This window comes from Notothenia coriiceps, unplaced genomic scaffold (assembly GCF_000735185.1).
Source record: "Notothenia coriiceps isolate Sejong01 unplaced genomic scaffold, NC01 NC01_scaffold00019650, whole genome shotgun sequence".
NCBI lineage: Eukaryota > Metazoa > Chordata > Actinopteri > Perciformes > Nototheniidae > Notothenia > Notothenia coriiceps.
The window spans coordinates 1-11,304 of NW_011352351.1; the positions used below are offsets into that span (position 1 = coordinate 1).

The 11,304-nt window shown below is 40.3% G+C and overlaps 1 protein-coding gene and 1 long non-coding RNA gene across 4 annotated transcripts; one reads left to right on the top strand and one right to left on the bottom strand.

Moving 5' to 3' along the window:
- The first annotated feature begins 1,164 nt into the window (after positions 1–1,164).
- kynu (kynureninase) lies at positions 1,165–7,242 on the top strand. 3 transcript variants are annotated; one of them, XM_010778908.1, is made up of 16 exons: positions 1,165–1,464; positions 1,924–2,035; positions 2,882–3,074; positions 3,589–3,709; positions 3,793–3,875; positions 4,225–4,286; positions 4,438–4,509; positions 4,756–4,830; positions 4,943–5,089; positions 5,343–5,441; positions 5,522–5,595; positions 5,743–5,795; positions 6,017–6,102; positions 6,291–6,521; positions 6,635–6,762; positions 7,074–7,242. In XM_010778908.1, exons 1-15 carry the CDS (start codon positions 1,445–1,447, stop codon positions 6,752–6,754), a joined length of 1,548 nt encoding a protein of 515 aa, XP_010777210.1. In that variant the 5' UTR covers positions 1,165–1,444; the 3' UTR covers positions 6,755–6,762; positions 7,074–7,242. The 3 variants fall into 3 exon arrangements, with proteins under 3 accessions (XP_010777210.1, XP_010777211.1, XP_010777212.1); XM_010778909.1 differs by having other exon boundaries at positions 1,166–1,447; XM_010778910.1 differs by lacking the exon at positions 1,165–1,464 and having other exon boundaries at positions 1,946–2,035; positions 2,898–3,074.
- A 1,832-nt stretch (positions 7,243–9,074) lies between these two features.
- Positions 9,075–10,603, bottom strand: LOC104952151 (uncharacterized). The gene is made up of 4 exons (XR_799090.1): positions 10,537–10,603; positions 10,270–10,335; positions 9,830–9,895; positions 9,075–9,590 (listed from the first exon to the last, which is right to left on the bottom strand). It is a non-coding gene; the product is annotated as an uncharacterized lncRNA (long non-coding RNA).
- Between the last annotated feature and the right edge of the window lie 701 nt (positions 10,604–11,304).

Consider the following 11,304-nt stretch of genomic DNA (forward strand, 5'->3'; position numbering starts at 1 on the left):
TGAGAAGGTAAAGCTTCATATTCACCCCGTGCATCAGTCAGGGTTCAAATGATTCAACCTGATTTTTTTTTTTTTTGCGTTCAAACCAACAACTTCCCCCTGCAGAAAGCCATTGATGCCACCACTCACCACTCAGTTATTGTGAAGAAGTTCTCAATACCTGCTTGATACTAAATGCACCATTCCCTCACATATATGTCTGCTTTCTCTTAGGAATAATATTACATTTCCTTTCAATACATTCAATTAGAGTGGGCTTATTCAATGTTTTAAATACCTTTAAAGGCGACAGGTGCAAATGTGCTGCAGTTTCAGAAGCAATGCAGATATAAGAACACATGTGACTAGAAAAAACCTCACAGAATGCACAGTAGACTTAAAGGGAAACTCCTTGTTTATCCCTTCCTGTCATCCTGCAGTAAAACCTTAATTCATCCTGTCATTTGTTACAACCTCCTGCAGAGCCCCCTGGTTAGAGGCTCTGTGTGTGTGTGTGTGTGTGTGTGTGTGTGTGTGTGTGTGTGTGTGTGTGTGTGTGTGTGTGTGAAATCATTATCTGCCGCCTGCTTTGATGTCCGTGTCCTGAGAAACGTCGAGGGGAGAGTTTCAGTCCGGCCTCTTGAGAGCTTCCAGATGTCACACGTCTTTCTTCCCTGTGAGAACAACAAGCGAGAACTTGCACGTCAAACATCTTGCAGCCATATTCCTGAAAAACTCCATGAGTCACTTTTCACACGACAGCCTTTCTTAACACTCAAAAACATGATGTGTTTTAACCAGAGGTGGAAGAAGTACTCCGATCCTAGTTTAAGTGCATATAATATGGTCCTAAAATACTCCTTTAAAAGAAAAAAATCCAGAATTCAAATTGTCACTTAAAAAAGAAAATGTCAGAGAAAGCTCAATTATGGTTTCCAGCTTTGTGGACATTTCATAAAGCGCTTCACATTTGTTTTGGGAGAAACACTCCTGCAGCATCTGTAAACTCAGAGGGGTGAGTGGGGTCAAAGGTCAAACAGCTTGACCCAGAAGGTCTCATCTTCAGATTATCTGAAGGCCATGTCTGAGGTCAGCTGCTTTTTACAACAAGAGAGGCTTAAAGAGTCAATTTATGAGAAACATTTACTTTTAGGAGCACATATGGACACAGTTAGTGGGACATAACAAACAGCAACAAACAATATCAGTCCACTCAACATCAACTCATACCTATATTTGAATGTTTTCATTAAGTATTTCACATTTCACTTGATATATCATATTTATGTTCCCAATGTTTATGATTTCAAAGTATACTTTATTGAGACATCTTGTTTTGTTCTTCTCTCAGATCAAAAACACTTTGCTGCCATCTAGTGCATCGTTACTGTAAGGCACTGAGGGCACTGAGCATACCAACGTTGGGCTATCCATTGCAAACACAAATCCATACATATCCTTTGAAATGGTATGCCAATATAAAGGGTAATGTTTATTTCACTTTAAATTATAATACGCTGCACATATTACGTGTGCTATACATTTCTTGTATGGGTGTGTTAGATTCATTTTTTCTAATCCTTTGCCAATCACCGTTTTTATGTGTAAACCAACTTTGTAATAAACCTGATTCAGTAAATGTTTTTTGTTTTTTTTAAACTAAATCAAAAAAAATGTGCTAAGGTTTTTCTACATTTGGGCTTTACGAGGCTTTAACCCTCCACATGCACCATTAATGTAATCATATGTATTTGTATTACCACATGTGGAATATCACACGGTGTGTTTGGATTTTCACACGTGGAAGTGAAAGCATGAAAAAAGGGGAACCGTCTCTTTGCCTGTCTGTTGCACTTTTGAAACCAGGAATTAGACTGATCCAGAGATACAGAACAGGAGCTTTTAGACAATAACTGTTAATAGTCTGAGTTGTTATCTCATTAGAACAATGATTAACCTGATGCTGAACACTGAGAGGTCAAAGAGCATCCCCACAGCAGAGGGCACTCTGAGCGGATCTGTGTGTGGAGAGGACGCTCTCCTCCTTCTGCAAACCGTGAGTTTCTGCTTCATATATCACACGTTCCTCTTCACAGAGAACTAAAGAAGAGTCATTTGCAATGTAAATGTAAACGCGTTTTACATGATTTTATTGTATGAATGTATAATTTCAGTTGAATTTAAACAGTTTAAAAGAGGACACATGAGCCAAGTCATTAAAAAAGATTGAAAACGTGAAGATTGTACAACAAAATATCTCTAAAAGTCAAAGGAAATCATTGAAACTGGGGTAAAAAGTAGATTTCTTTATAAAGCAGTGTTTATTAATGGGATAATGTGTGGGGGGGGGTTTTATTACAGAGGGCACTGTGGATTTAAGTGACACATTTCAACTCAGGTTGTTTGATAGCTGGTTTAATATTCAATATTTGCTTTTTAATGGCATTTAATGTGAGGTTTTAATTAACAGCATGACAGTATTATTGTACACTGTTGGATATACCATACTGTACAGTACAGAGAATGAGTGAAATAAAATATATGAGAAGACAGTTTTCATTTTGTATGCAAATACTTTAGTTCATTTTCTAATATATATATATATATATTTATGTACAGGTTTTTGTAATTAACACCTCTATAGACTATTAGTAAAATACTTTCAGCAGCTCTTGAATCAGTGCTGAGTCTTCCTCTGTAGTTTCCCTCAGTGCAAGTCCTCCTAGCTTCTGATTGGCTACTTCAGTCACATGTTAGACAGGAACACGGAAGTGTAGTGTTTCTGAACTGTAGGAGCGGCAGGAGAAAGTTATTTACCTCCTTCATTCTGCAGATTATACTCATTAAAGCGATCCAATCACCACCAACAGAGCTTCCCTTTGCCCCATGCTTCACTTTAAAGAGTTCCGTGTCTGCAGGCGCGGTAATGGACCAGTTTGTGGGTTTAACTCCGAGGGAAACTGTGGAGAAAGTGTCCTCCTCTCTGGGCTGCAGCCCCACCTCTGCAGAGGTAGCTGCTCATCTGGACAAACAGGACCCTCTGAGAGCCCTGAGGGGGGAGTTCCTGCTGCCCTCCGTGGCTGACCTGCCCCCCTGTGAGTAAACAGTGATGCATTAAAGTGCTGGTATATTTACATTTTATTTTTTTTAAATTTTATTTCACTTTTATTTTTAGTTTAACAGCAACAGGGTAAGATTGAAAAACAGGACAGCACATATTAATACAATTACGGATTAGATACAAATAAAAAATGATAAATAACTGTAAAATAAGAAATGAATTAAAATGAACAGATAAACATATTTGGTCATGTGTACATATACTTCTTGTGTTTGTATACATATTTGATTCAACGTTGGATCAGAAATACTTACATTATCCTGGAGGAAACAGGTTGACAGTTGTTCCATTTTAGTATTCAATACATGTAAGTAAGTAAAAGTAAAAATGCGAACTAAAAAAAGTAAAATATATATAAGAATATTGACTAAGACTTATTTTTAAAACTAATTTAATATTTATTGTATTTCAGAAATGAAAAGCAGAAGAGTTGTACAGTTTTTAAAGAATAATTTGTAAGACTTCCTGTTTTCTATATGTTATCTCAGCTGACCTCTCTAAGGTAAATGGCAGTCAGGAGTGTATCTACATGGTGGGAAACTCGTTGGGTCTTCAGCCCAAAAAGGCCAGGAAGTATCTGGAAGAGGAAATGGAGAACTGGGCCAAATTGTGAGTCAACTCTCATTTATCAAAAATAATTTCAATAAGATATATTTTGATGTGAAATTGCATTCAAACATCTCTTTTAATAGGGGGGTCCACGGCCACGTTTTAGGCCCCCGCCCCTGGGCCTGGGCTGAAAACACCATAGAGGAACTCATGGCTAATGTTGTTGGTGAGAACATAACTGTAATTGTTGCAAATTGAAGCCTGGCCATTCTGCAGCACTGTTACTATATTACATGAGATACTTACTGGTTTTGAATAACAGCTTCAGGTCACTGCACTGTGTACAGAGTGCAAAGTTCACATGTCTTCAAAACAGTGAGGGAACATTCTCTGTATGTTGCTACGAGTTCATATTGAAAGGTCTTTCACCTGTCGCTAGAGTGTACCCTCAATTGATTTTTATGAAATCGTGGGCTCACATAGGATTTCCAGATTAGTATCATTTCTTTATGCGAACTTATCATACATATCTTAGCAAACAAATAACAAATACAGTCCCTTCTGTGTTTCTTCAGGAGCTAAAACGGAGGAGGTGGCTCTGATGAACGGCCTGACAGTTAATCTACATCTTCTACTGGTAACATACACTCATTCTCCATAAGATCTTTTTGCATTACATATGCATAATCAACTGTCCAAAGATTGTCAGAAGTTGTTTAAATGAAGGCAGGTCAACCAGTTGAGTCTGTTTAATCCACTTCAACACCAATACTGTCATTATTCTGCAGCTTTCTTTCTACAAACCCACGGCGACTCGGCATAAAATCCTCCTGGAGGACAAAGCCTTTCCTTCAGACCACGTGAGTAAACCTGCAGAGGTCAAAGTCCCACAGCGTGACCCTAAAACTCCACTTTTCTATAAAATACTTCCTCTGCTGCTGCACTTTAAATCCAGAGTAAAGGATAAAGCTGACTGTGCTTAAAAAGCTTTAAAGGGGCCCTCTGTAGGGAACTTTAGCCTTTGAAGTCCATTTACATTCAATTAATGATTGTCACCCAAACCATGTTTTTATGCATAATAACTCCCCCCCCCCCCCTGTGCTCAGTACGCAGTGGAGTCTCAGGTCAGACTGCGAGGGTTCGACCCTCAGAAGAGCATGCTGCTGATTTCACCCAGGCCGGTACTGGAGCATCAAACTTCACACATTATTATTATTTACAGACTTTATTCATCCCGTCATTTGCCTGCACACAAACTCAAATCTACTTCCTGGTTGTGGTGCTGCTCTACAGGGGGAAGAGACCCTGAGGACGGAGGACATCGTGCGGCGGATCGAGGAGGAGGGAGACTCCATCGCCGTGGTGATGTTCAGCGGAGTCCAGTATTACACCGGACAGCTGTTCAACATGGCCGCCATCACTGAGGCCGGACACAGGAAGGTATGAATCTGTACTGAACTTATATGTTCATCAGTTGTGGAATACATACTCAAGTGTTATTTTTCAGGGACTTGTGCCTAAGTATTTCCATTGTATGCTTCTTTTTCTACACATGCTTCACTACAGTTCTGGATTTATTAAAACAAATATTTAGTCCTGCATTTAGTGACTAGTTCCTTTGCAAAGTTAGATTATATATAGAAAAGAAAACACTGCATGATATAAAATAGTTAAAATGTTCTCTGTGTTTCAGGGCTGTTTTGTAGGTTTTGACTGCGCTCACGCTGCCGGAAACGTCGAGCTGAAGCTCCACGACTGGGGGGTCGACTTCGCCTGCTGGTGCTCCTACAAGGTCAGCTGACTGGGTGTCCACTGATTTAAATGAGAGCACAGATACATGAGGATACTAAAGTAATGACTGTCTGCTCACAGTATATAAACTCAGGTGCTGGCGGGATAGCCGGGGCGTTTATCCACGAGAAACACAACGACACTGTCAAGCCTGCGTGAGTCCTGACACCTCCGACGCTGGGATTTCAATTATTCTTTGTTGAATTGCATATCAAGCAACTTCAAGGAGAAACATAACATTATAAAAAATACTACAAATGTCCTTTTAACTTCCTTTTCTTCTTCTGTCCCGTGTCCTGCAGGCTGGTGGGCTGGTGGGGACATGACCTGAAAACTCGCTTCCGGATGAATAACGGTAAATAAAATACATACAAACTTCCAATCAACCTTTCATGTCAGGGAGGTGATTTTAAAATGGTTTTATGCTGCCATCTTGTGATCCCTTTGGGTGTTACATCTACAATACCTTTTTGGCTCTCTATCCATAATAACTATTAATGTGAAAAAAGACACATTTTTGTTTTTCATAATCGTCTCAAACCACTGTATCTGCACTGTGACTGTTTGTGTCCTCAGTGTTGGACCTGCAGCCCGGTGTGAGCGGCTTCAGACTCTCCAACCAGCCCATCCTGCTGGTGTGCCCCCTGCAGGCCAGCCTGGAGGTACTATAACTTAACAAAAATATGCTCTCCATTTTTTTTTTCTTTATTGTTGACGTTACGTTGTCATTGTCCTGTAAAAAGCACCAAAAGGTAACTATTTTACTGCATGTCAACAGTAGGAACATCAGCTGATATAATAGTCTTCTTGAGAAGTGATTAGCCTGGTCATAATTCCCCCTTTTCTCCAGGTGTTCAACAAGACGAGCATGCAGGAGCTGCGCAGGAAGTCCCTCCTCCTGACGGGGTACCTGGAGTTTCTGATCCTGCATTATTTCCGTGAGGACGCCTCCCAGCCGCACAAAGCTCACGTGCGCATCATCACGCCCTCCGACCCGCAGCAGAGGGGCTGCCAGCTGTCGCTCTGCTTCTCCGTCCCCATCAGGACCGTCTTCCAGGAGATGGAGAAGAGGGGAGTCGCCGTGAGTACAGACACGATTTTAGAGGAGTGTTTTTGAACTGGAAAAATCCACAACATCAGTTTGAATCTGGGAATAATCTGCATTAAGAGTTTCTGATGTTTGTCTTTGTTCAGTGTGACATGAGGGAGCCCAGCGTGCTGCGGATCGCTCCGGTGCCGCTCTACAACTCCTTCACCGACGTCCATCGCTTCATAGAAACTCTGCGAGACGCTCTCACTGCCAGCAGCACATAAACACAGAGGTGTGTGTTTTACTCTGACCACACACATACTCACCACTCAAGCCTATGATCTTAAAAATATATTTCCCTAGGTTTAGGATCTTAATTAATTTTTTAAGATATATTATGTCTGGATGGTTTAAGCCACTTGTTTCCAACCTGGGTGTCGTGAGGCCTTTTTGATTTGAAGGGGCTGTTAATACAGTTTGATTTCAAAATATTCAGTTCATCTGTGTCTCAGCAGTTTTTTTCTCATATTTTCCACATACTATATTATAACTATGACTTTATGTCTTATACTTACGTCATCCTTCTTCTCTTTGCTTCCCAAGGTGAGTGCAGAGATTTCAACCCAAGAGCGGAGCTTCCTAGACTTCACGTCAACTGAGGACTTTTTTTCACATGTACTTTTGTGTATCAGTGGACATGAAATACAGACAACAGAGGTTTCATCATTTAGTGATGGATAAGGATTGATCGAAGAGTTGTGCTAAGGAGTTTCACACAAAATAAATTCCAAATCTAAAATATCGATCACTATTGTTTGAAAACTTTGCGTTATAACTACTGGAAAATGAACTCATTGTAGTAGACCATCGAGAAGGTGGTTGACTTGTTTTCGCTGGCTTTTCAAGTGACTGTGTTGTTCGAAATCAATAGTGCGGTCACTCCCATACTGAGACTGATTCATCACTGGTGATCGTGCCTCAAGGACAGTATTTCCCCTTGTAAAAAATATATTCCTCTGGGAACAATTTTTCAACTCCAAAACCCGGTATTACCCCTGGGAAATTAGATTTTTTTTGTGGGTTTATAATAAATTGGTAACAATTTTCTTTTTCTGTGGACTAGGCGCGAACTGACTTTCTAGAAGAATAACACTCACAGCNGAAGTACAGTACTTTCCACCACTGGCTACAACTGCTGTCAGAATATTGTTATTTTATTGTGATAAAATTGCCTACAAGGTTTGCATGCTATTCATATAACTGTAGGCAGATGATGAATCTCAGAAGTTTGATTTGATCAAAATGTCAACAGTCACCAGTAATGTTCAAAATGAAGTCTTTATTTTCTAGAGACGAGTGGAAAAAAGTAATTTTGTTATTAAAGAAGTCATACTAAACTATGTAACCAAAATAATAATGAATAAAGTCACCAATAGTACGTACATTTTTTTTTAAATCACAGTTTATACATGTTATACTATGACTTTTTACATAATATTTTAAACACACTACTAAAGCTTTATTTTTAACAGACTTTTAAAAGACTTTTAAAAGTTTTGTTTAACAGATATTTTTATGTCTCATTCTTATGTTGTCCTTTTCTTTTTCCCAAGATGACTGCAGAGTTCCTACACTACTGCACACTTTAAATCGTCCACGTGTACTTACATATTTTAGAGGTCAGAACGGTCTTGGTTTGTGGTGGGCCTATTCAATAACAAAATAAAATATGTTTTGAACCCTGTTTCATAGTTAGGTCATGGAGCCACAGTCTTTGACTCTAGCCTCTAAGCTATTTTGTCTCACACTTCCGAGGTTAAACCGAGAATAAACTATGTATCATTCACTAAGAGGTGCCTGGGCTGTGTATTTTAAGGTCCAAACCTGAGGTGAAAAACTCACATAGGCCAGGGAACACCTAACTGTGTCACACCGAATGGCTCACTGTGATAAGAACCCATCTTGGAGACCAGAGAACGTGAGTTCAAACCTTGGGTGATCCACTGAGTTTAAAGATCCCAGGTTGTGAGTTTGAGTCTTGTGCCAAGCAGAGTTTTAAGGTGTCTTTCCCTTGATGAAGAAGTCAAGTACAAGTAAGAGCAGAGAACTGTCATCAGGTCTCATAGCTCAAGGAGATAGAAGGGTGGTTGGTAGACCAGAGGTTGCTGGTTCGAGGCTTACACGTTGCAGAGATTTAAGGTGTCTTCTTCAAACCTAAGAAGTCAAATACAAGTAAGAGCAGAGAACTGCCATCAGGTCTCATAGCTCAAGGAGATAGAAGGGTGGTTGGTAGACCGGAGGTTGCAGGTTCGAGCCTTATACGTTGCAGAGAGTAGATAGGATAAGGATAAAGGGGTAATGAATACCTTAACAGGGTGAATAGATTAATAGGATAACGTTAATAGATGCTAATTAAGGGAATAGAAGAAAGGAGGCTTAGGAAGTAAGAGAGTAGTGAATAGGATACTATCTTAAGAATGGGAAATTAAGAAAGGAGACAAATGTATTTTAAGAAAATTTGCTTTATTCACATTTATTCATACATAGCAGTGCAGCCTTTTCCCCAAGTCTGCTAAACGTCCCTAAGTCTGCTAAACGTCCCCAAGTCTGCTAAACTTCCCCAAGTCTGCTAAACTTCCCCAAGTCTGCTAAGTCTACTAAACGTCCCCAAGTCTGCTAAACGTCCCCAAGTCTGCTAAGTCTGCTAAACGTCCCCAAGTCTGCTAAGTCTGCTAAACGTCCCCAAGTCTGCTAAGTCTAATAAGCGGCCGATAGGTGGCTGCCGGCTCTCACTGCACTCCTGTGCAGGGCCCTGCAGTCACTGCCGATAGTCTGCTAAGTCTGTAGGCCTGCTAAGTCTGCTAAGTCTGCTAAGTCGGGGGGGCTGACGTGGCTGGGGGGGGCCGCTCGGCACCCCAGCCACCGCCCCAAGTCGGCTAAGTCTGCTAAGTGGCTGTGTGCTCTCACTGCAGCCACATCGATAGTCTGTTAAGTCTGCTATACGTCCCTCAGGCTGCTAAGTCTGCTATACTTCCCCAAGGCTGAAAACGTCCACAAGTTTTTCAGAAACATAGGCAGCCGGGGTCTCAATTGATGGGGGGGGGGTCCTCTCTTCACTCTCTGTGGGAAGAAAAGAAGAAAAAGACACCATGAAGTCAGTATAGCTAACCCTAACCCATGAAAACATTTATGTGGAAATAAGGCACGGTTTAGTGCGTAGACACAAGGCGTAGTATAGTATGTCAATAACGATGACAGAAAAGTCAAAAAAGTCATAACCCTAACCCATGTTGGAAAAATACTAAAAGAAAATATCGTACAGTATGTCTAAAATATCCTAAAAAGTCAGAGTATAGTACCTTAAGTTCTTCAGAAACTCCAGAAGCCACCGTCTTCATTGATGTCAGATGAATGTCCTCGCAGTCCTGAGGGAAGAAAAGAAGAAAAAGACACCATGAAGTCAGTATAGCTAACCCTAACCCATGAAAACATCGTATTTTATGTGGAAATAAGGCACGGTTTAGTGCGTAGACACAAGGCGTAGTATAGTATGTCGATAACGATGACAGAAAAGTCATAATATAGCATTTCAAAGAATGCAACAAAATAATCGAAAAAAATATGTTATGCCATAATAAGGCACGGTATAGTGTGTAGATAACGATGACAGAAAAGTCATATTATAGCATGTTGAAAAAAATTGCAAAAAAGTCATAACCCGTCAACAATGTCGGAAAAATGCAAAAAGAAAACCTCGTACAGTATGTCGAAAAAATCTTAAAAATTCATAGTATAGTACCGTAAGTTCTTCAGAAACTCAGGAAGCCACCGTCTTCATTGATGTCAGATGAATGTCCTCGCAGTCCTGTGAAGTCAGTATAGTAGATTGAACATTTCAGTAAAAACTACACAGTATAGTAGTTTTAGAAAAAAAATGAATAATATATTAGGGGGAAAGATTTGAATAAAAAATGACATAGTATAATAGAGTACTATCAGAAGACATTTTGAAAAAAACGACATAGTATAGTATGTCTAAAATTTCAGAAAAGTCATACTATAGTACCTTAAGTTCTTCAGAAACTCAGGAAGCCACCGTCTTCATTGATGTCAGATGAGTGTCCTCGCAGTCCTGTGGGGAGAAAAGAAGAAAAAGACACCATGAAGTCAGTATGATAGTCCAGGGGTCGGCAACCTTTTTGATATGAAGTGCCATCACAAAAAAAAATTGTTATCAGCGTGCCAACGATCTGTTATCAACGATGAATTATCAACGGGGGGGGGAGCTCGACGCTCGTGAACTGTCAACAGGAGGGCCGGGGGGGCCTCGCTGCGGGGAAGCAGTGTGTGGATCTGTCAGCGCAACTTACATGATGCCGAATTTAACAAAGTGCTTTCCTCTGTGGTGAAACGATCAGCACTGCACCACGGAGGAAAGCGGCAGAAAGTCGCCTGGAGTTAAAGAGCATCTTGCAGGTTGTTTTTTCTACATTTATGCTTAAACTTGCTTGAAAATTACAATTAAAAAAGTGAATGTAGGATTTGATATGTTTTACGAGGCATAAGGGCAGGAATTCAGAGGGAAAGGAACAATTTTGAGCTCTGCTCTTAAAAACGGCTTTTTTTTAAGGTCATACGTCAAACGCGTCATATTACATCACAAAGGGGAAACATCTCCGCTCTCTGACCGCGGGTATAGTAGAGTTGCGTTGAGTTGAGCGGTTGTGTTTTAGTGAGCTGTTATTTTTCTGTAGTTTTACATTGTATTTCACCATTTGTAATCATGGTGCAGTATTGTGTTTGTGCAGGTTGCACAAATACCAGCCTGTCAGGA

Bases quoted from the DNA above. Each gene is read 5' to 3' on its own strand.
- kynu (XM_010778908.1), top strand. From the start codon at position 1,445: ATGGTATGCCAATATAAAGG. The intron at 3,710-3,792 runs GTGAGTCAACTC...CTCTTTTAATAG, and splicing joins ATGGAGAACTGGGCCAAATT to GGGGGTCCACGGCCACGTTT. The intron at 5,596-5,742 runs GTGAGTCCTGAC...CGTGTCCTGCAG, and splicing joins AACGACACTGTCAAGCCTGC to GCTGGTGGGCTGGTGGGGAC.